Source organism: Protopterus annectens, chromosome 2.part0 (assembly GCF_019279795.1).
Source record: "Protopterus annectens isolate FY-2018-M chromosome 2.part0, PAN1.0, whole genome shotgun sequence".
Taxonomy (NCBI): Eukaryota; Metazoa; Chordata; order Ceratodontiformes; family Protopteridae; genus Protopterus; species Protopterus annectens.
Window position 1 is genome coordinate 1,861,671,696 of NC_056728.1, and position 25,512 is coordinate 1,861,697,207.

General features: G+C 40.9%; 1 protein-coding gene across 1 annotated transcript in view; it reads right to left on the reverse strand.

The window, feature by feature from the left end:
• Positions 1-25,512, reverse strand: part of CCHR2.PART0H1orf50 (chromosome chr2.part0 C1orf50 homolog) — a 171,409-nt gene that overhangs the window by 72,102 nt on the left and 73,795 nt on the right. The window contains exons 4-5 of the mRNA XM_044061891.1: positions 23,926-24,012; positions 6,097-6,228 (exon numbers count right to left, since the gene is read on the reverse strand). Of these exons, the coding sequence (XP_043917826.1) occupies positions 6,097-6,228; positions 23,926-24,012 (219 nt within the window). The remainder of the gene's footprint in view (positions 1-6,096; positions 6,229-23,925; positions 24,013-25,512) is intronic.

The window sequence follows — 25,512 nt, forward strand, 5'->3', positions numbered from 1 at the left end:
CCACAGAAGTAGCCAAAGGCCAAGAAGACTGAGTCCTGACCTTGCCTGGAAGTGACTTTTTATGGTAAGAAAAACAAAAAGCAATAGCATGGGACAACCATTTAGAAACTGCCTGCTTTAATGCTGATAGTTTTTCTTACCTTCATAGGAAATAAACAGACAGTTGTTCTGAAGGTTTGTGTCCTTTCACTGTAGTATCTGAGTTGCCTGTAGCCATCCAAAGTGTGTAGAATTCTTTCTCCCCTATTTTTGGTTCTGGATAGAAAACAGGGAGATGAACAGCCTGGCTCAAAGTAAACTATGAAACCACTTCTGGCATAAACAAAAACATTGTTTTCAAAGTTACTGACTTTATGAAATGACTGATGAGTAACACTTTACCAAGATAAAAACTTCAAATTGGCCTTGTGAACAGATTCAAAAGGGAAAGAGCAAGTTTCTCCAGTACAAAATTCAGATTCCAAGAAGCAGTCACCTGTCATCTAGGTGGATGGGTATGCAAAACCCCTTTCAAAAACTGTGTAACTTAAGGCAGGTTAGATAGGAGGATCCATGTCCCAACAACAGAGATGGCAGAGAGATGAATGTTGACAAGAGTAAGAAAGGCCAGAAACTCACATAAATACTGGATAACCAGAGGTGTCTGGGCCTTAAAGAGGTTCACGGTTCCTTCTTTTGCACCAACTAGAAAATATTTTCCACTTAGCCAAATATGATTTTCTAGTAGCAGGTTTATTAGCCTCCTTTATTACCTACTGCATATCCTCAGAAAACAGGTGCCTAAAAGGTATTAGAATTTTTTATCATCCGAGCAGTGAGTTGAAGAAACTGAAGGCTGGGGTGTCCTGTGTGAATAAGTCCAGCTATGAGGAAGCTTGTGCTAATTGCCTCTGGCCAATTTGAGAAGTGAGAACCACTGTTACTTGAGCCAAAAGGGAGATACCAGTATGATCCTTGGAGTAATTCTGAATCTTTAGAAGAACCCTGGTTATTACAGGATAGGATGCAGAAGCATGAAGGAACATCATTTTCTATGGAAGTGAAAAGGTATCTGTCTTTCAAACTTTTGAGTAAGGAGTCTTTGGAGCAGAATTTCTTTAACTGTCTGTTGTGATTGAAGGCAAACAGATTTACTTGAAGAGTTTTTCACAGTTGGATCAATTCCTGGAAGACCATTAGTAGTAACTCGCTTTGTAGGGGTCTGTCCTGCTCCTGCTCAGTTTGTCTGGTATAACACTCTGCTCTGACTGTGTTGAGTTGCTGGTTCCCAGGCTACCATCACTAATCTGCAAAGGGGGTAGGATCCGATTTATCTAACACATCTCTGTGGTGCTGCCTGTGATTACAAGTAGAGTGTTTAGAATCCAAAGACAGCTCAGAGATGTGAGAGCATTTATTAGCTATATAATTTCTTGTGCTTTTATTAATCCTGTTTATTCCACAGTCCCTGAACTTTCTCTCTCTTGTATACAGCTCCCCAAGCAAAGTCTGAGGCACCTGTGATTACAGACTATGTGGGGTCTGCAAGGGAAAAAGGGGAGACCTGGGTTTAGTGACAACTGATTTACTCAGCAGAGTAATTTCCTTTCTACAAACCCCAGCATTTGGGATCTACATAAAGTACTGCGGTCAACAACATGACTTTGACTAGCAAAAATGAACTGTACTCTGATTTTAAAAGTAGTAGTTGCCTCACTTTTGTGACAGATTTCTCGCTGCAACAGAATGTTTCCTTGGATATTACTATGATTAGTTCCCCAGAGTTCCTGTGTCCATAAACTTCATATAGGTGGATAGGAAGTACAATTTCAATGGAACAAAATCTTTTTTGTTGCTGCAGGTAGTTTAGAAGCTTGACCTATGACGATCCCAAGTCCAGATGAAGGGGAAGATAGACAGTAAGACTAGTGATATCAACCTTTGCTGCTCTCTTTTCGGGGACTGTCTGCACAACTGAGCACTACCAATTCTTTTACAGTATGAAATAAAACCAGGTCTTGCTCAAGTTTTCTCTTGGACACCAACAATGGAAAAAGTTATCCATTCAAATTTAACCTCATTATCAGAAGAAAGGGTTGACTGTTTTCATATACTTTTGTTATTGCAGATTTCTTTTATAACCCATTTACTAATCTGGGGCATGATCATTTGAATTCTGATGAATCTTCATCTCTCAAAATTAAATGCAGACTTCAATAGTTATTTTAGCAATAACTGGTGAGTGGGTTTGGTATATTAAAGATTTACCCACAGCTGGTGTGGTTTGATCACGAAGGCAAAGCTCAAGTAATCAAACGGTTTACTATCATATATTTGAATTCACTGCGTTCGAATTGACATATGTGCGAAACCTAATTTGCATATCTGAAACTGCGAGCACCACAATGTCGAGCCGTTTAATAGCGGACGTTCGCTATTACAAGGTTCGACATTGTGGTGCAGATTGCACAAAAGTGGGGAATCGGGAAATGTATCCTTTCCTTCATTGTAGTGTGATCTCGGAGTCTGTATATATAAGTAGGGGTGTGTGGAGGGGGTGCAGGGGGGGCTTGCCCCCCCCCCTGCAAAAAGTGTGTTTTACTGCTGAGCGGATGTGGGCATTTCAGTAAAGTCGACATGTTCGACATTCGACTTTACTGAAATGCTTAGTTCGGAATTTACTGTGTTCGGTGTTCTGATTTTCTAACATGTTTGGACATCTGAACATTTGAACGCAGAGAATTTGAATATATGACAGTAAACCAATTAAACAATCAACCATGCATAAATCTTCAATATACCCACACCCACAAGTCGGTTATTGCTATTATACAATTACATTATTTAAGAAAGAAAATACTTACTTTTCTTAAATAATGTCTTTGTATAATGGAGCCATGGTGTTTTTCGCACTGTTTCCACATTCTTCTGCTTTATTGTTGTACTGCACATGCATATGGGACTTACATGCCCACACTTACACAGTACATCAGTGCTTTGGAAAGCAAGCAGCAGAGAAAGGAACGTCTTTGTTGCTTTTTTTTTTTTTTTTTTTTTGAAAAAAAAAATACCTGTGAAATCTGAATAGTTTAGAGGCACGAGAGAGACAGGGCAAAAATACAAGGAAAATCAGTTACATTTCTTTAGTTTTGCATAACGTACCCAATTTTCCTTGTATTTTCTCAGCCCTCCGTATGCACCTCTTGACCTCTTGGCTCAAGAAAACTGCAAAGCTATAAGTAAGGGGGACAAAGGTCCCTACTGTAACTGCTGCTCTTATAAACTTAGCATTGGGCATTGAGTTCCATAGCATAGCATATATTAATAGAAGAAAGTCCGGTTGAATTTCAGCGGCTGAACTTTTTTCTATTGGTATATGCTTGATTTTAAACAGGCACACTGGTTGGGCTGACCAATCAGTGAGCATGTTTTTGAATACTAATGAACTACCGTTGTATAATCATAAATACTGAATGCATGGAATGGGGTGGTGCACTACATAGGAAGTACAATATTGTAATCAAAGCTCTCGAAAACAAGCAAGTCATAATCATAACAAACAAGCCTACAATTGGTTTGTTTAATAACAATGGAAAAAGGGAGAAGCCCTCTGAAAAACATACATTATAAGCAGACACAAAAAATATATTGCTAAGGGAAGTAAATGGTTGACTGCTCCTGACAGTACGTGGAAGTGTATTTCATAATTCTAAAAGGTGTTTAAGTTTCTGCCCCATTTTTGAACTACTGATATTTGTTTTTGGTATTAGGATCAATTATCTAGTGTTAGCGCCAACGTCAATGTGCTCCAGATACAGACTTTCAGGCATAACTGGATCACACTTCCCCTTACACAATAGGTGACAAAGGTCATCTAATGTGAAAAAAAATATAAAGACAGCAATCAAAGCGATTTTGGACAGTTTAAGTTTTTCCAACCAAATGATTATTTCTAGAAACTAATTACTGTACCTTTTCAAGTTCTTTCAGCTGGTTGCTTGAGGGCTACAACATTCAGTCCTATTGGACAGGATCACTGAGGTACAAAGTGGTACAATGATCTCCGCAGACAGAGTATACATGCCTTTAGAATTAAATGGGCTACAGAACATGCTTTCCTTACTTTGGTCAAGACACAGTTTTTGAGGTTTAAACTGTTGTCAACCACTGTTTGTAACAACTGTGCATTTTTATAACTTTACAAGTTATTTTATCATAACTTTTGTGCTTTTTGGCATGGCTGATGATGCTACAAATACTGATGTTAAAGATGATATCAATACTACTGTGCCAGTGTGCACTTTTTATAGACCACCTAGAAGTATATCAGCATTTTTTACTGAATTAATTGCCTAGTTTGCAATTATCAGCATATCTGGCAATTCACAGTTCATTTTCCACTTGCATTTGTGAGACAGAGTGAAAAAAAAGTGCTTCATGTGCAGAGCCACATGGCACACCACTGACTATTCACCCATTTGGATAAACAAGTAACCTCTTTGCTTTGGACTTCTTTTTTTTTTTTTTTTTTTTTTTTGCTTGGCTGGTGTTTTACTCATTTTTTGCTTGGCTGGTGTTTTACCCATTGAAAAATGCGTGACTTGGCATTTAATGATGTTACCTGATCAATTACTCCCTTATGTGGCATAGTGCTGGATGTCTCAGCAACGACAAGATAAGTGGTACTCTCAGACATCACCACTCCCCCAAAGTGCTGTCGCTACATTTTCACAACATTATACAAGATTCATAAGGCAAGATCCTCCCTTAACAAATGTATCATTCGTTTCATTATTTAGCAGAAGGTGGTCCCCTGCATCATTTTGAAAAACTACTTTACTTATTACTATCTCCATGTTTTTACACAGAATACTGGCCACGTGGAGGGGACAGCCTCCTAACTCCAATCCATCTTCTAACATCCTTTACAGAATAGGCAACTCACACTGATATTATAGCACCAAATGTGTTTTCAGGGAATAAGCTTCCAGCCTTAGCTGAACATTTCATCTTACGCCCCATCGTCACAACACCAAAAAGAAAATACTACTTTGTCTGCTGAAGTCAGACCAGCAGGAGTTGGGGGGTGTAAAGAAGCAATGTGTTAGCTTCAGTTCATCCAACCAGTTTAACTCATTTTGCATATTTTAAGTTGTGAACAGCATCACTGGTGTACGTATACTGTTGCTGGTCGATTTATCATCCTTTAGTTCATTTCTATGGAAAACACTAAAAGAGCATTTCTGGAGTTTCAAAACCTCTAACACATTCTCTCCACTTAGTTCTCTGCTTTTACTTAGCATCACCAGGGAGCAGTAGCAACAGCCTTAAATGAGCATTGGGTTAGACTATAAAACTGAACGGAAAACAAATTAGTATGGTGTCATATCCCATTCCATCCAGTGGAGCTCTGGAAGGTAGAGCTCTACTTCCAATGGCTGCATCCTAACACTTAACAAAATCAAGTTATACACTCATAGTACAAACAGACATTCAAATCTCTGGAACCAAAAAGAAACGTAAACCCTAAACTATTCAGCACAGAGCCACCTTTACAGTGGCAGTACTCATCGGATTCAGACTCTTAAATGAGATCATAAATCATAATAAACACTGAAGGTACAGCAACCATTCAAGCTACAAAGACAAAACCATGCCAACAGGATTTTTATTATGCAACAATGCACCTTTACATTAAGCCATGAATTATACTTCTGTTTGGTTATTGTGATATTTACAGAAATATGAAAATTATGACAATATGAATAGTCAGTACATGAACTATATTTAGTATCTTTTTAGCTGTACAAAACAAGACATCAAGTTTCAATGTAGTTCTGCTGCCCCTCATGCATGTTTCAAGATGACGTCTTTCAGCAGCTTAAATGTATTATTAATACAATTATACTGAGGTAATACTGGGTGCCTAGAGATGCTACTGACTGACTGCACAGAAATACCTGAAGGCATTAATAAGGTCAATGAGAGAAATATAGCCCTCAAGCATGACTGCAAACATATTCTGCTATGAGATGCAGGTGTACTTCACAGGTAAGGGATCATGGATTTTTGTTTTGTGCTACATAGTTTTAGGAAAATCCAAACATTGACGTTTACCTTTGGTGATAGAATGGAGAAGTACCGCTGGCCAGATTCACGCTGATACAAGTAGTAAATGTTTCCAGGCTTTTTCACCACATTACAGGCAACATGATGCAGATCAGCATCTTTCACCGCTTCCTGCAGGACCTTTAAAACAAATATGTTAGAAATAGCTTACAAAAAGGGAAAAGTGTAAACTTAAAAGATAACCTGAGGAACAAGAGCACTATGTAGCAAACAAGCATGGCAGAGCATCAGTAGCAAATACACTTCTGCTTACTGAGAAGCTATATCCAAATGTAATCTTCAAAGTGGCTTGGTGATTCTCTCCGTCTCTGTCTACGTATGGGGGTTTAGAATGAGCAGGTCAAATACTATGAGACAACAGAAGCTGAGATGACAGAAGCAGCATACAGACCATAAACAGAACAATCTAAATGTGATTCTATTGCTTGAACTTTAGTTGTAGGGTAGACAATATCACCAATTAAAGCAAATATTTCACTGTATATAAAGTGATAACGCATTATGGCACAACAAATTCAAATTTAAAACTTACAGTCAAGCACAGACTCCTTCTAATGTAAATGAGACTGTAAAAGAAATAAGAACAGTGATTAATTAGAATATTAGTGGGTCTTCAACAAGAACCTGTACAGAAGTGAACTGCTGGGAGTGCTTTTGCTGAGAACCCTGTCAGCACACAGATTCATGCATTCTCCAGCTCCCATGGTCTGAGAAGGAGGATACCTCCTGCCAGAGCATGTCATGATGTCACAAACTGGACTGCAGAGGACATGCCCAGCTCCTTGTCTTCCAGTACTTTGCAAGTGCACCTGTAAGACAGAGAGAGAAAGTGAGATAAAATCATAAATCTTCCAGACACAATGGAAAATTCATCTACAAAGCAGGTGGAGGGTTCTGTCCTGGTACAGGGCTCACCAAAGTGGGTGCAACAGACTTCCAGTTTGCGGTTTCAAAAATCAGCTGATAAGGTGACTACTAATAGATTTGTTACAGTTTATTCTGTAGGGCCCTCTACAGTGACTACTGGTTGAGAAGAATCCCAAGCAGTATTCAAAATACTTCCCAAGGTGGAAGCAGCCAAACTGGTTGAAAAAGGAAGAGCTCAGAAGGACAGAACCTGCAGCACCAAATTAACAAAGGAAGGCAAACAGTTGGACTTAAACTTCAAGAAGTAATGCATGGTATAAACTGATGTTCAAGTGTTCAAATCACAAATGTGTATAATGAGCACTGTCTTCAAACATGCGTTGAAAGTAAGCTATTTACATGCCGAGATGACCTTTGTTGAAATTAGGTAATGGATACTTAGCAGTCCAGTGATGAAAACCAAAGCAGCTAGCAGCCTATTTAGACAGGGTTTGCTCAGCTACAGGTAGCCTTCTTTACCTGGAGAAAGGAAAGCAAAAAGGTAGCCTTTCTTCTTGACTTCACCCATCTTATTTGGTTACAATCTGAGCCACAAATGCACATGATGAGTATGAAAGTCTCGCTCTACCACTAATTCTGCTCAGAAAAAAAAACCCGGGAGGTTGAGAGAATGGTTTAAGAATGGTTTGGACATCACTTCCAGGAGGAAACAAGGGTCAGCTCTATGGGATGCCAGGAACACCCGATTCTTGTGAAAGATAAAATAAGGTCTTCGAAAACTAGGAACTGTGGCTCCAAGATCATGAGAATGAAAGTAATGACCAAAGTGAGCAGTGCCTTTCAAGAGACAAACTTAAGATCTGCTGAGCCAGCCACTTTAAACAGGTAACAGTTAAGCCACTTAATCATAAAACTGGACCCCAAGGAAGAGGAAAGTTCAACAGTGAGCACAAACGCATACTCCCTAAATAAACTGCTTTATAAGTCTGTGATTGGCCATAGTTCTATCTTCTACAAGGTTGCAATGCTCTGAAATACTGGAGACATGCATCTTCAGTTACTAAGAACCATGAAAAAATAAATGTTTATCATATGCAAGACTCACTTGCAAACTCACTACCAGAGGTAGGCAAAAACAACACTTTCTATTTACCAGATAATTTCTGACAAGTGAAAGGGTTTCAGGCAACTTCACTGATCACAGAGATCTCCACAGGTACCTAAATGAGGAGTCGGACCAGAGATAGAGCCAAATGTTGCCTCAGCCAACTCCTCCAGCAAAGCCTTTCTTCACTTCAGAGATCCAACAATAGAACCCAGCATAGAAGCCACACTTTTCTTGGCAAAAAATAAATTAATTAATATGAGTTTTGCTTCTTCTTCTCTGAATATGTCTAATAGTCATGCACTCAGAAGAAAGGGTAGAAAGGCAAAAATAAATCTTGCATCATAGAAGATTGAAGACAATCATTGTCAACTCGCCTCTGCTACATTGTACTGAGCAGAAGTTGTGAAGAACTGCATCCACCTCCGTGGTGAATGAATCAACCTCTGGGATTACCTCCTTCCCAGATCCATATTCCTTGGATCCTGCTATGTGACACATTTGTAAATAAATGTCATCTTTATGTGATACCATCAAGACCATTTGGTATGCAGAGGATTTCACTATGGTACCTTACCCTCCACACCAACTAGCTCCACTAACAAAACAATTCCAAAATGTACAGTTGTATACACTTACCATAAGATGTTAAAGCGTATTCACTGTTGCAGTTAACACCTGTGGGTTATCCCTGCTGTGGTAGCCCTCGGCCGGCCCAAATACCAGAGTCAATTATTTTTGCATCGGCTGCCATCGCCTGTAGTCTGACATCAGGTCGTCAGTGCTATAAAGCAAAAGAGCTGATGTCATTACATCAGTTTTTCTTGCCCTAACCCATAAGAAGCACAAGGAAATAAGGAAAAGTGGTCCTGGTGGCTAAAAGCCATCATGGGAAGCGTATGTCCCCCTACGGGAAGATGCTATATGGGGGATGGAGGGAGGGAAACCAGGACTGCAACAGTGAATACACTCAAACATCTACATTTATGGTAAGTGTACACAACTGCACTATGTTCTTCGTGTTTCACTGTTGCAGTCAACACCTGTGGGAGGATTCCCAAAGCTGAGGAGAGGGGTGAAAGGACAGGTTAGAGTCCTAGGCATGAGTCAAAGCAGGCCCTGGAGAACTGCACAGGCAAACCCTGCCCTAGACTTAGAAAAATAGGTAGGTGGTAATGCTTTGTAAAGGTATGGGCAGAGGTCCAGGTGGCAGCTTCCAAGATGTCCTTGGTGAGGACTCCTCTGAGGAAGGCTGTGGAAATGGAGGCTGCCCTAGTGGAATGGGTATGGATAGACTTAGGCAGGGTTTCCATGTAGTCTGTAGCAGAAATGGATACAGTGTGATATCCATTTGGAAATGGCTTGTTTGGAAATGGGCTTCCCTTCTGCCCCTGGGGCAAAGCTGACAAGTAGTTGGTCTGTTTTTCTGAATGGTTTAGTATGGTCCAGATAGTATCTGAGATGTCTATGCATGCCTAATGAGTGTAGAATTCTTTCCCCCTTGTTTTGAGGATTGGGAAAGAATGTGGGTAGGTGAATGGCCTGGTTAAGGGTCACATCAGATACCACCTTGGGCATAAAGGAGGGGTTAGTCCTCAGGGAGACCTTGTCTACATGGAAAATAATGGAGGGCTCAACAACTATGAGAGCCTGAAGTTTTGATACCCTTTCTGGCTGAGATGATAGCTAGCAGGAAGGCAATCTTCCAGGAGAGGGGTTTCAATTCTGTAGAAGTAGCAGGTTTGAAAGGAGGGAAGGTTCGTTTTTCTAGAACATAATTCAGGTCCCAGGGTGGCATGAGAGGCCTTCTGGGAGGTCTGATATTAGAAGCCCCTCTGAGGAATTGCCTAATCAAAGGATGAGAGAAGAGGGGTGGGTCTGAATTGTAATGGGCAGAAATGGCTGAGGCATGAATTTTTAATAGAGGTGGAAGAGAGGCCACTACTGAGAAACTTGGCTAGGTAATCCAAGATAAGAGGGATGGAGGGATGGGAGGTACTGGCCCCTTTGGACTGGTTCCAGGAGCAGAATCTTTTCCATTTCCCTGCGTATGATTTTCTGGTGCTGGGCCTTCTGGCCTCTGTGATGATGTCTAGGGCCTGTTTGCTTAACAGGGACTCCTTGTTAGCCTTTAAGGCATAAGCCATGCTGAAAGATCGAGAGTCTGTAAGTCTGGGTGCACTATCTTTCCCCTCACCTGGGTCAAGAGGTCTGAGATCAGGAGAAGCTGATTGGAGGGCTGTAAGGTCAGGCTGCGCAGGTAAGGGGTACCAATGCTGTGTGGGCTAATCTGGAGCAATGAGGATGGCCTTTGGTCTCTCCTCCCTTATTTTGATCAGTACCTTGGGAATAAGAGGCAGAGGTGGGAATGCGTACACAAAGAGTGAGTTCCAGGGGAAGGTCAAGGCATCCACCTTAAATGCTAGGAGGTGGTACTTGCTGGTACAGAACTTTTGCAGCTGGTGGTTGAAGTGCGAGGAAAAGAGATCCATTTCCGGAGTCACCCACTCCTGAGTGATTTGCAGAAGGATTTCCCTGTGGAGCTGCCATTCGTGGGAGTCCAGTAAGTTTCTGCTTAGGTGGTCTGCCAGAGTGTTATTGACCCCTGGCAGGTATTGGGCAATTAGGTGTAGACCCATGGAGGTGGCTGTAAGCCAGAGGCTCATGGCTAACCTGCACAGGGGGTATGATTGGGCCCCCCTGATTGTTGATATACCACATTACTGTGGTGTTGTCTGTTTTTATAAGGAGTACCCCTGGCCTGAGATGGGGTTTGAAAGATGTCAGAGCCTTTTGTACTGCCATCGTTTCTTTCTGATTGATATGTAAGGGAAGGTGCTGGGCATCCCAAAGACCTTGGGTGCACCTGCCTGCTAGGTGAGCGTCCCAAGCAATATTGGATGTGTCGGTGGTGATGGTCTGGCCGGAAGGGCAGAGAATGAAGGGAAGACCCTTGTTCCTAGCAGAGGCCTCTGCCCACCAGAGAAACTCAGCCCTTATACAAGGGATCAGAGGGAGAGAGGTCTCTAGAGACTGAGAGTGCTGGCACCAAAGGTTCTTTAAGTACCACTGAAGTTTTCTCATGTGAAGCCTGGCCAGAGGAATGAGAAGGATGCAAGATGCCATGTATCCCAGGGCTTGCAGGAACTTCCTCGCAGTGAGGTGACTTCTGGAAGCCAGCTGGGTAAAGTAGACAGGCAGGAAGCTCTGGTTTTCTGGGGATAGGAAGGCCATTTGGGATGCTGTGTCTAGCACAGCTCCCAAGAAAATGATCTTCTTGGTGGGGTTTTGTTTTGATTTCTTCTCGTTGATGGTGAACCCTAGGAAAGTTAGGAGAGATTTGACAAAGAGAAGATCCTGGAGCAGTTTTTCTTTGCACTCTGCCTGAATGAGGCAGTCATCCAGGTAAGGGTAAATCTCTATACTTCTCTGCCTGCAGAACGCTATGGCTGGGGCCAAGCATTTGGTTAATACTCTGGGAGCAGTAGACAAGCCATAGGGCAGCGCAGAGAACTGAAAGTGTTGTGAGCCTGCTCTGAAGCCCAGGAATTTTCTGCACAACTCCCCGATGGGATGTAGAGGTGGACATCTTTTAGGTCTAGGGTCATCACTAGCCAGACATTTTTTACTAACATAGGCAGCAGCTGCTGCAAAGTTAGCATTTTGTATCTGGGGACCACCAGAGAGGTGTTCAGAATGGATAGCTCCAGGATAGGGTGCCAAGTGCCCTCTTTTCTGGGCACAAGAAATAGTCTGGAATAAAAGTTTTTGCCTGTTTGATCTGAGTGGACAGGTTCTTCTGCCCCCTGTGATATGAGAGTTTGGACTGTTTCAATGCCTCCGCCCTCTGATTTGGAGGTAAGTCTGGGTACTCTCTTGGAACTGGGAGTTCGCTGAAAGAAAATTTGTATCCCTGAGAAATGATCATTAAGACCCATTGGTCCTTTGTTACAGAAAGCCAATTGTCTGAAGAGGGAGAGCCGTCCTCCTAGTTTTTGGTGAGTGAAGGGAGGGCAGAAGGGGGGAGAGGGAGTCATTGTGAGTGTTTGCCATAAAAGGGTGGCTTAGAACTCCCTGCCATAGACATGGAAGTGGTCCATTGTTTGCTTCTCTGCTGGCCCTGGTATAGGGGCTGGAGGGTCTGTCCCTGCAGAGCTTACCTTTCCCTGTCTGCTAGATGCAGGGAAGGCCCAGTGCTTAGAGGGAAAGTTCCTTATGAATCTGGGAGTTTGAACTTGAAAGAAATTTTTTACTGTTTGCATAGATTTTGCTTTGTCTTCGATCTTTTTAAGCACCTCTTCTGCTTTTTCCCCAAACAAGCGCTCCTTATCTAGGGGTGCATCAATAAGTTTAGACTTGACATGATCAGGGAGAGGTTGTTTCTTCAGCCAAGCATGTCTCCTAATAACAGATCCTGTCATTGCTGCCCTGCTAGAGGCTTCTAGGGCGTCATATCCACACTGTAATGAGTGTTTGGCCACTGGACAAGCTGACTGCAGTAAATCTGCTAACTCTTTTGAATTGGCACAGTCAAGAAAGGTAGCAATCTTCTGTTTTAATTGTTCCAAAGTGTGTTGTTGACATTTTAACATATGGAACTGACAACTGAGTACTCTGATAGCTAAGGTTGCAAAGGGGTATACTTTTTTACCCCATCTGTCCAGAGCTCTGGAGTCCTTGTCAGAAGGAAGAGGATTACTGGCACAACTTGTCTTGGCTCCTTTAGATCCCCGTGTAATGACCTCTGGGTCTGCAGCAGAATTTCTGTACAGGTATTTGTGAGAATCTGGTAGTCTGTAGTACCCATCAGGTTTACTGGGAGCAGGAGGGAGGGTGCCATGGGCTAAGTTGGATTCATGGAAAACATCATCCACTACTTCTAAAGTAGAGGGGATGGCCAGGGGGGGTCTGTGCTGGGGCAAGTCCAGAAACTCTCCAAGTCTTTTCTTAGACTGTGGGAAGTCCTGAGATTCCCATTGGAAATGTTCCCTGAGGGAGTGAAGGGTTTCCCCAAAGGAAAGGTCCTCTGGAGGGGATGCAGAAGGGATGGATTCCTCTGCATCTGAATCCTCATAAGCAGTTAAGGGAGGCTGTTCCTCTTTAAAAACTGAATAATCAGATTCCTCAGAATTCTGTTCTGTCATAATTTCTGGAGAAGGGTGCCTTTTCCTTTTAGAAGAAGTGGCCTGACTACCCTGGATAAGGGAGATGAGATCCCCTGCCATTTTATGCATTTGTGCTTGGGGTGGTGGAGCAGTAGCAAGATGGTGGCTAGAAGCAGATTTCCTAGGAGTGGCCTGGCTTCGAGACCTGAGAGACTCCATCGGTCTGAGAGAAATGGTAGTCGGATGTCTAGAATTGGTAGTATGAAAGGCCTCCTCAGAAGCCGGTGCCTGCGTCGCAGCTCCCGACCCAACAGAGGCAGAGACAGCCAAAGGCTTGTAAGACGAAGAAGATTTCTGCGGCATACCAGACTCCAAAAGGGACTCGGTAGAGGCCTGCCTAGATATTGAATTGGGCATCAGGGGCTGCAAAAGCGCCTTATTGAATTCCGGAGAACTGACGACCTGCTTAGCGGTAGCGTCATCAGAAGGCTTAGCCTTGTGTAGTCTGTCTCTATCTTTAGCTCTACGTTTTTTCAGAATGTCCACAGATTATTGGCTGACAGACGCCATATCAGAATGCAAAGACGGAACATGAAAATAACTGTCTAAAAAAGACCTCTATGGTGAATGGTTCTCGCATTAAAGAGGGCTCAGAACCGGCAACAGGGGACATCATGGTCTGGGCCTAAACAAGTGATGCAGTAAGAATGGAAGTCTCAGTATGGGATCCAATTTCCAAAGGCGAGACAATTGTTAATTTTTTCAGGCATCTGTTAGTGCAAGAAAAAAGGATCCCCAATGTGGTACTTAGCTTTAGACGTTTTCAGATGAAATTCAACTTCTGGTAGCGACTGACCGACACTTGTGCAAACTGCTTCTGCTACAGACTTCACGGCAAGAAAGACTGATGTAATGATGTCGGCTGCCTTGCTTTACAGCACTGATGACCTGAAGTTAGACTACAGGAGATGGCTGCCGACGCAAAAAAATTTGACTCTGGTATTCGGGCTGGCCAAGGGCTACCACAGCACCCACAGGGGATGACTGCTACAGTGAAACATGAAGAACATCAGCTCTGGCATTATTCAAAAATGTATCATATATTCCATTCATTTTTTGATAGATTTATGGGTAAATACTAGGCTATCAGTCTGCAGACTATTACAAGCCTAACTAACAGAAGCCAAAATCAAGCCCTATACCTTTTACCTGTGTTTCCTCAATGTCAATAGTAATGCTATTCATCCCTGGCAATACAAAACTCAGTGATATATTCTCCTTCAAAATTTAAACCAACTACTCCCCTCCAGTTAGAGGTACTTGATTTAACAAGTAACAACTGTCCAAGTACACGCATAAATACTTTTGGTATAACCAGCAACTGTCTGCCTAGAGATACAAATAGTCCTGATTTAGTCAGCAATAGCCGTGAATAAAATTTATAAATACACAACTTAACTGTAAGAATCTTAGAAATAAATGAAATATATTGGTTCTCATTTGGGACTTGAACCCAAGGTGTCTATCATTCTGTTCTGGTGTTACTGTTGTTGGACCAAAAATGGCCTTTGGGCATATGGGACTGAGTTTTCCATAACAGCTTTTTTCTTTTAGCTAGGAAACTACCGTCATGTTGATTATGGTCAAATTGCAAACACACACAAATGCAGAGAAGCCCTGTGCTCAGCCACTGCTGGAACCGCAGAACTAAAAAGAAAAGACGTATACCATTCCATAGTGGTGTTACTGACACTGGACAAACAAAAGTCAGAGCAGAGGGGGCGCGTGTGTGTGTGTGTGTGTGTGTGTGTGTGTGTGTGTGTTGCAATTTGACCTTAAACACCATGCTAGGAGTTTCCTAGCTGAGAGAAAAAAGCTACTAAGGGAAAACTCAACACCCTCTATTCAGAAGCTTTTGTGGGCCCAGAAGTAGCAATGCTAGCATAAATGTAAGAGGTCATGGGTTCAAGTCCCAAATGAGAAATATTAACTTTCACTTTTGTGGTTTTAACAATATCTAAGCAGAGTTCTCTGTACATGTATGTGTTTGTTTGCAACTTGACAATCTAACTGTGACAGATTCTGATGAGACTGTGGACTATAGCAGTATATTACTATAAGGAAACATGCATCATTACATTATTATGCTTGATTATCAAAATCTGAAGACAGAAGGAAGCACATTACAGAGTTATGGGAAATCTGCTACTGCAAGTCATAACAAAATTCAGGATCAATTCCATTTTTGGAAATGGAACTTATTACTTGATAACATTATTCTCAGAAGGTGATGAGAACAGCTTTATGATAAGGGGCACGACAATAGTCAATGTTATAAGACAACAGTTACATGTAAATCAAGGTTGTGGAATTACAATATTGCTAAACATCATAATCAAAATAAATATTTCCATTTGCTAATTAAGAAAATTAAATCTGAAAAATTTAAAATATTTAACACTGCTGGAATTCGGATAAAATGATAATTAGGAATATTAGAAATATATCTGAATATCTTTTGGATGTACGTATTGGGAGGGAACAGTAAAGCCTTTTGTACCCATGTAGATTCAAATAAATAAATCAAAATAGATCAATAATTTGAGTTATAAAAATGCCTTAATAAAAAGGATAATTTAAAAGCACTTGCACGTGTTTTCCATTTAGTTGTGTCCATGCTGTGTTATTTATCCTTTAGATGGTTCCAGCACATCGCATTCCATGAAGACTCAACCAGACCAAAAACAGAGATCAAAGATAAAATAAAAAGATTTTTGTAGGGGCAAACCCCCTCGCATACCTCGTGTGAGGGCATCACACCCCTAAAGTTGCACATCTGCAAAGTAAAGAGAAAAGCCGACCAAAACCGAATCACTGCTGGCACACAAACAGATGTATTACTATCACCAATCTACTGAAGGGAACAACAAGTCAAAACCAGAGTAATGAACTCAGTAAGTTACCACTTTGTCCACTTTATATCTAACCAAGAGAAAATAAGTCACTTAATATATTTCAGGGTAACCAAGCCCTAAATTCCTTAAGGCTTAACTATATTATTGGTTATGGTATGTTAATAACTGTATCAATATGGGAAGAGATAGAATTCCTGTTCAGTTTATCAATGATATAGAGAGTGATTTAGTAAAAATTCTACATTTATATCAGCTGTCCTGGAAACATTTTTATGCTCCAATTTAATGGAAAAATACTGATGGTATTCCTCTATGGGTGGATGGGGGTTAGCTCTAAACCTAGAAATTACAGACTAATAAGCCTAGCAAATGTCCTGAGCAACTGCATATTATTCAGTAGTACAACACATTCCTCTTTCTACAGTTTTGAAAAGTACAAGTTTATAATCAGCACAGTTCTCAATTTAATCTTTCGTGTTTTTCAAATCTTGTAGGTTGTGTTGTTTTAAGCATGGCACTAGATAATGGATTGTCTTATTCTGTTGTGTACATAGATTTGACTAATAAATCTAATTCATTTCCAAATGATCATCTTATTGCAAGATTAACCAATTCAGATAATCCAAACAATGAATTCTACTTATAATAAGGTAAGTAAAACACAGCTTGGTATAATTATGTAATAACAGTTCATCCTGCTATTATACTACTACACAATTAGAGAAACTGGAGAAATACAAAGATCATTTTATCTGGAAAATTAGAGAAGTCATAAACAATACTGATGAAGACACACTGTGTGCATCATCATTTTTCTCTCAACTATAATTTTAAAAGAGATTGATTGCATAAAGTTTTGATAATCTGCTATTGATCTGACTGTTTCAGAACTTCTGAAAATAAATACGTCACTTAGGGAAACTAGGAAAAGAGTCCTCTTTTGGCTCCACCGATTCATTACAGTAAGAAGAGTCATTGAGAAATCTATTTATTTGTTTGTTGGTTTATTTTTATTTACCTACTTATTTAACTTGTTAACCAGGTAAATGGAACTGGTCCAAGGACTGTTTTCAGCCATGACCCGGGCCAAAAGGCATTCATTTTTTTTTCAAAACATTTACAAATAAGTACTTTCAGGGTTACTTTCTGAATCAATATTTAGCCTGTGTTTACATAATTACTCTTTCATCCATTATTTGTATTAAGGTCACAACCAAAGTTGATATGAGTGAAACTTGTCAAAGAAATAGTAGGCAAGTTAGCAAGCCAATCTTTTACATTCACTTTTATGACAATACAGGGTGTCACCCATTGTTTTTATACCAAAGGAAAAAAACAAGTGAAATTCTGCTCATCCATGACTTGTCATACTCAGAACGAGAGTCTATGAATGACTAGGTAGTAGGAAAACTTCAGTGTATGATGCATCATTTAACGAGGCAGCTGTGGGAGTACCAAACAAGGGCAGGATGGCTCTAACGGCAAAGCAAGACTCAGTCAGCTTTCAAGGTTCCAGGTAAAGTTTCAACACAAAAGACACCCAGTGCAGCTCCGGTAATCCAATTTATTAGAAGTGACAGTCAAAGTACAGAAAAAACATAAATGCTGACAGTTACTATTGCGTTTTCTACTAACAGACTTCATCAGATGCCCAACACCAAAGTCATGTAAATCCCTTTGTTATACACCCATTCCAGTTTTACAACCACCAGTCACAGACAAATTCAAATAAAACTCACAATACAATTAAAAGGACAATACCCTATCCAAATATATAAACCGTAAAACTTGTTTAATTTTCTTGCATTCCCCATAAATATCATTCATGATAGTTAAAAAAACATTAAAAATTTTAGCCTTTTAAATACATAACTTCCAAAGTTAGAATAAAATATATAAATAATTAAAAATGAACACATTTAATACATGAATTTGTAGGAAGAACAGTAGCACCATCTAATGGCCATGTAAGGAAAAGCAAGACAAAGGAAGAAATTTCTTCATAACCTTGCAGATCTCTATTTTAAAACTGGGGCTAGGGAGATAATGTAATTTAAACCTGAAGGTTTATTGGTCTCCAACAGAATCTGCCAATAAACCTTCCTATACTCTATCCTGGTCTCCCAAGGCCCTCCCCTCAGGTCCTTTACTATTTCTTCTAGCACAAAAAAAAAAAAGAAAAATTTGCACCAACACAGGTAAGGGTATGTAAACACTTCCCAGACTTTTAGTACTTATATCGTCGGTGTGTTCATAAATTCTCATCAACTTTGCCTCAGTTTTACCTATATAGAAAGCAGTACATTTATTGCATAGGGACATGTAAATCAAACCACTTGACTCACAAATATTACGAACCTTGCTTGTCAGATACATGTCCCTAGCGACTAAAAATACTGCATCTCTGTTAATAATGTACCTACACTGAGGGCAAGAACCACAGTTGAAAGTTCCCACTTTTCTGGGGTTTTCATTTTGTTGACTGGATCGCTCCAATAAGTCCTTAACACTGGGACCCAGACTATAAATAATCTTAAAAGGGGTTTCAAAAATACCTCCAAGGTCAGAAGGATTACACCATTCTCTTTCCATTATGTCCCCCACGAGCAGTGAGTCTCCATTAAATTCAGTTATAAAAGCTCTTACAAACCCTGAATCATTTTTTTCTTTGTGTTGCAGGTCAAGACCCCCAACCGGGGAATGTCCCCCTATGGGGTCCACTCCTAATATGGGTTTAAACCCGTTTGTTCTACCCTCTTAAGACCTTGTTGTAAACCTTTCTACAACATCTTTGGGGTAACCTCTCTCCAGGAACATCTTAGTTAAAACACCACTCTCTTCTACGAAATCATGGTCAGTTGAACACATCCTGCAAATAGGGACAAGCTGTCCTTTAATTATCCCAATTTATGAACACACCTGCGATATATGTACTAAAAGCCTGGGAAGTGTTTTCCTGTTTTGTATGGTCTGATTCATAGGTAGGTACTAGGCTATCGGCCCTAGGGCCCATACAAGCCTAGCCAAAAAATGTAAACTGGCTTTCACCACCCAAGGAAATTATTTTCCTGTGCCCCTGTCGAGCAGAGCCACAGAAGTGATCCCGGGGTGAATTTCCCATTTCCCATCCAATCATCAAGATTTTTCTTGAAGTGTGCTAATGAGCTCTGTTTGACATAGATAGATAGTCTGTTCCAGAGTATGGGAAGTCTCTGGGACAGGAATCTATCCCTACAGCATGTTCTGTTTATCGTGGTGACAAGGTTTAGGTCCCTAGAGCGTGTAGCTCGGAGGGATTGGGATTTCTTTAAGTGGAGCATGTCCAACAGCTCTGGGTTTGACATAGCTTTGTATGTTAGGCAGAGATCGCCCCTGAGTAGGCGATATGCGATGGAGTAAAGCTGTAGTTTTTTGAGATGGTCTGCATAGGGCATCTGTTTGAGGCCAGTAATCCTCTTTGTGAGGTATTTCTGTGGTCTTTCCAGTTGTTGTAGATGTCTTGTGAGGTACATACCAAAAGGGGCGTTGTACTTTATAATGGGTCTAATGAGTGATGAGTAGAGGGGAACAATGACCTCTTTTTTTCTGGATGAGAATCCTTTTGTGATGAGATGAGCCACATAAGAAGGATTTCCTGACCACTGTGGCGATGTGATTATCAAAGGAGAGACTACTGTCCACCTGTGTCCCAAGGTCTCATCACATTTTCGGCATTAAGTAGACTACCAGCTATGTGGTAGATCATGGGTACAGACTTTTTACCAAAGGGGATGACGATACACTTTTTGGCATTGAGCTTCAGGCCATGGCTTTGACACCAGGTATCTGTCTCAGTGAGGCCCTTTTGTAGTTTGTCCACATCGTTAGGAGTTTCGATTATGGCTCCTAGTTTGCAGTCATCTGCAAACTTTGTTAGCCAAAGACCTTCTGTGTTGGCCTGCACTTCAGAGAAGTAGATACCAAACAGGAGAGGACCCAGGACTGAACCCTGTGGTACTCCACTTGTCACTGGTCTGATGTCGGATTTGGAATCCACTACTTTCACAGTGTGGGTTCTGTCAGTGAGCCAGTTGGCAACCCATCTTGTGACATAGAGATTTATACCTAGTTTAGTGAGCTTATCTATAATTCCAGAGTGAGGGATGGTGTCAAAAGCCTTGGCGAGATCTAGATAAGCTGTGTGAACCATTTTACCCTCATCTATGGCTTTGGTGACTGCTTCAAAGAAGTCAATCAGGTTTAAGAGACATGATCTGCCTTTTACAAATCCAAACTGGGTAGAGTCCAGAGTTTGAAGATTACCAATGTCTTTGTTTATGAGTTCCACGATGATACATTCCATGGCCTTGCAGACCAGGCTCATCAGGCTAATGGGGCGGTAGTTCCCGGGGTCCGTCGTGGCTCCCCCTTTGTGGAGTTGGATAACCATCGCGGTGCACCATTCAGTGGGTACAAAGCCTGAGGTGAGGCTATGATTGAAGATGGTACTTAGGTAGGGTGCCAGTTCATTCTGTAGTTCATGTAGAATGCAGCCTGGGATATTGTCAGGTCCCATGGATGCTGTGTTCTTGGCTTTGGAGAGTGTGTTTTTTACCTGTGCAGCCGTGATTATAGGAACTTTGAATTCTTCCGGTATAGAGATGGGCCCTCTAGGGGGTGAGAGGGGGGTAAAGTTAGCACTGAACCTATCTGCTAGGATGTTGGCAATATCAGTTGGTTCTGTATATTTAGTGCCATTGTGCTGTAACTCAGAGCAGATCTGAGTGTTCCCATTTAGATTCTTGACATAGCTATAGAATGCTTTATGGTTGTCTTTAGAGTCCGTGTCAATTTTGTTTTCGTAACTAGCTTAGGAGGATTTTATGAGGGATCTCAGCTTCTTACTGAGGTTGACCAGGGAGTTCCTCCAGTCATGGGATTTTACTCTTTTTTGTAACAGTTTCTTTCTTCTGTTGTAGAGTTTGTTTATAGCAGAGGACCACCAGATTGGCTTCCTTTTTTGGAGGATAACATCTTGGTTCTATTAGGGATAGCATGATCCATGCACTCATGTAAGTGCTTATAAAGTGCATTTGTGTAGGATTCGGCAGTCATACCTCTACTGTCCATCTGCATGGGTGTCATGAAGTTTGCCACTTCTGTCTTAAGAAGTGTGAAGTTGGCTTTAGAGAAGTTTTTTTACGATGGTTTCCCTAATTGGGGGTGGGGGGTGGGATGTGGATGTCTAGGCTGATTAGCTTGTAGTCGGATCTGATCAACGAGGAATTGACCTCTGGTGTGGAACAACGGTTTCCCATGTTGGTAATGACCAGGTCTAGGACATTGCTGGGGGTGTGAATAAGTTGATCCAATGCATTGGAATTTATGAATTCTGGAAAACGTTGAGCAAAAGAGTTGGTACTTGAGTATGAAGCAGTAACCCTGTGACAGTGCTAACCTCTCGTTTTAATAAAAGTTTTTATTGTTGTGCCTCTGTCTCCTACTGAATACTGTGGTGGTTGACTCAAATTTTAAGTTCAGCATGTACCAGATTTGGAAAACTCATTGGCAGATTCACTTTCTCATTTACACTAGGTACACTTCAAAAGGCTGGCTCCAACTGCATGTCCAGGGCAAGAGGAAGCACCAGGCCACATTATGGACTATGTGGGAGAAAATTACATCTGTGGATTAATTCCTTCAGTTCAAGAACAATGATTATGCAGTAACTTCTGCTTAAGCTAACCTCCTAAACCCTCAGCTCTACTACATCCCCACTACAGCTCCTCCTTTCTCTCTCCCCCCTCCCATTCTCCACACTACCCCCCACTTCATATCAATGTCTGTACATTTTCCTTCTTTTGAACAATGATTATCCTTTTGTTTTTACTCTTATATGTAGTAAATTTAGACCACTGCTACCAGTGCAACCCTTAATGTTCATAATTTTTTCTTTTGTTTTTCTCTCTATAATTCATTTCGTATTTGCATTGTTATTTTTAATAGTTTTTGTCCTGTACATTTATCTTTGCTTATGTTTTTTGGGGCTCTTTCCCCTTGGGTCTCCACTGAAAATGGGTTGCTTACTATCAATGCAATGCAACTAGTTAATAATCTTTTCTTTTTACAATTTGTTTGTATTGTGATTGTTATTTAATATTTGTATATTGTCACTTTATCTTTACTTATGTTTGCTGGGGCTTTTCCTCTGGGGTCTCCACTGAAAATGGGTTTGTTTGCAAACTCAGGTTAGACTAATCCAGTTAACAAATGTGAAATAAATAAATAAACAAACACACACATGACAACGGCATTCAACATTTTCTTGAAACTAGAACAGCTTAAGGATGGGTAGCTGTATGACCCATCCCTTCTCATTAGAACAGAAGTTACACTACAGTAATGAAGGACTTGGGATGGAGTCCTGCCAAGGCTAGACGTTATGTATTGGCATTTTTATGGCTTCACCAAGCCTTGGAATGGGTTGATATAGCAAAGCTTTCAAGTGCATGTCTTGTTTAAGGAGTGGAAGAGGCAGTCCCTACAGAAGTGGTATAAGTAGCAGTCCCTACAGAAGTGGTACAGGTAGTATCCCATAGGGCCAAGGGTGCTGAAGGTGATGTGGGATGCCTTACCATGGGCTGGTGTATGTGCTAATGAGGTTCTTTTGTTTATGGCCCATTTCTTAATGGCCTTTGTATGGAATATTTAGGTTGTCACAGCTGGTACGGCCAAATAAAAAAGGTCAGCAGATTGTGTTACAATTGGACAATGTTTGTGTTTTTGAGTGGGGGGGGGTTGTATTTATGTGCCAAGGTCCAAGATGGATGAGGAGGGGAGAGTTTGAATGGTATGGCTTTATCCTCCTTAAGGTTTATGCTAAGATGTGGCAGAAATACTACATGGGCATCAGGCACAGCAGTGCAAGCAGCCAGACCCCTTAATTTGACACCTGTGGGGGGAACCACTTATGCAATATCAAGTGAGAGCCATACTTCAGAAAGCAGTGGAGTGGGGTGGACCAGGTGGGGCAGGCATTCACCACATTCTTTCCTGATAAGAATGGGGGCATACCAGGGGGGCATTAAGCATCTGGAAATCCCAATGCATACAGAGCTTATGTTAGGAGTCGATTGCTTTAGCGTGTTTTCTTTGTTTTGCATCTTGAGGACACAGGAAACAAAGGTGATTTGGATTATACAATACTACTATGTGAACAGGGTACAATGCTGGCTAGGATATAAAAAGGAAGCATAACATATGTAAATGTTAAATTGTTTGGGGTGTCAAACATGAAGTGGCCTCAACTTAGGCAGGTACTGCCAAAGGCAGCTAAGGTAATTAGGGATTCGGAGGCTATTTTGTTTTACCTGAGAAAGCATGATATATCATATATGAAGACAGCTGCACAGAAAATTAATTTTGTTAAGGAATGCTGACCATGGGCTGTCAAATGCTGGTCAGAAGTGGTACAGCAAATATGGGCAAGGTCCATTACAGCTGTGTGAGAGAATGCAGTGCAGAATTACTATAAACAATCCAGGTAGCTCACCCAGGTCAAGTTAAACAGCTTGACAGGTATGATGGAGATGGGTAAAGTGATGGACATTTTTCATTCAGAACCAAAGTTAGGGTTAGGTATGCGAGGCCTGGGTCTCCATTACACACAGAAGTGCTTAGTAAATGAAAGGCATAAAAAGTAAGGGGGGGGGGGGCAAAGTTACCAGCTCTCTTACTCACTACTTTGTTGCTTTCCATCATCACATTTGCCTCATCCTACTTACTCTCTCATTCCTCTGACATTTCTTACAAAAGCCCACCAAATAGCAGTCATATCAAATCTTACCTTCCGGGCTTGTTCTTGAAGATATCGAATCTGTTCTGCTATCACAGTTAGTTGGTTACATGCATTGGCCCGCACAAATTCATCTGCCTGCGAAAAACATGAAGAAGAAATAAACAATAAATGTATGAGACAGTCAACTTGAAGTACAAATGTGACTAACCAATCTTTCAAAATCTAAAGGCTTAAATCATGAGAACCTGATGTCAGTAATTTAATAATATCTATGTTCATATAAGAGGACACAGTGCTGGACTAAAAAAGGAATGTCTCAGTCTAAATGAAAGTCTAGGTTTCCAATTCTGATATAGTTTCTGTTCTACAGCATCAGCTATTTTAGCACACATAAGTACTACAGTAACAAAGCTAACTGGTAAGGAGTTTGTGTTTAAGATCTGTGGTCAGACAAGTGGTGAAATAGTGCAATGATCCCAGTTAGGGTTTGTAATGCAAACAACATCTGAGATTAACAATTATCAGTGGTCCAGACTTGCCTTAAAAGATGACTTTCTATATTAGTGATTTTCAATGTTTGCGCGCGCGCACACACACACACACACACACACACACACACACACACACACACACACACACACACATGCATGCACAAGCACACACGCATGCACACACACTGCACCTGCTTTAACCGTGCAATTTTACCATAATTACATATTTATAATCATACAATTATAACCCTTTGGGCTGTACAAATAAATATGTATGAAAATAACACTTGCATGCATTTTTTCTTTGTTAATAACACTGGCATAATCAAACACAATAATAACACAATGTGTTCTTAATAAAATTAAACAAGAGCAGTTTAAAAAAATAAAGCTGTTTTAATTTTGCTAAACAACAGAATCAGAGTTAGGAAATGTCTATACCTGTTCTGTTGTTAATGTGAAAACTGGAAATAATGACTTCTGCACAGCTGCTGAATCTGAAGATAAGGTTTGGGCATTTGTACACTCAATAATCCTTCTACCAACAGAAGCCGTTCTCTTTTCTTATGCATTTGTTCATTTGGCTCTTGTATGCTAGTAGTCACATTGTTCCTGTGCTTAAACTAATCAGTTAAGTATGGCAACTTCAAAGACTAAGACTGTTTACCAAGTAAACTTGGTAACTGCATCACTTCCTGAGACAGCCATTGCACTTCTCTGCACTGAATGAGAGTAAGAAGCAGTGTTTTACACTTTAACACAGGTCAGCAAAAATATGACAGCCACGATTCAGAAGCACAATACACTGCACAATCTTGTTTCTAGGAGGACTGTTTGGTGAATGATGAGGCAGTAATTCAAAGACCATTGTAGAGCTACAGCAGTAACAATACTCCAGCATGAAGTGCTACAGAAGTTGCTGGAAAAAGTCATATACCAATACAGAGGTCTGAGGCATGATTAATGCTGATTAAGCATATGTGCTCACCAGAGCCCTTCACGAGGACTGAAACAGCACAGCAGAGAGATTCAAAAACAAGTTCTATACTGCTGTTTCAGAACAGTAGGGATAAAAAAAAGTACACCATCTTTTGACGGTATACACCTACTGATGTTTATAGCAGGAAAAAGGCTGTTAATACCA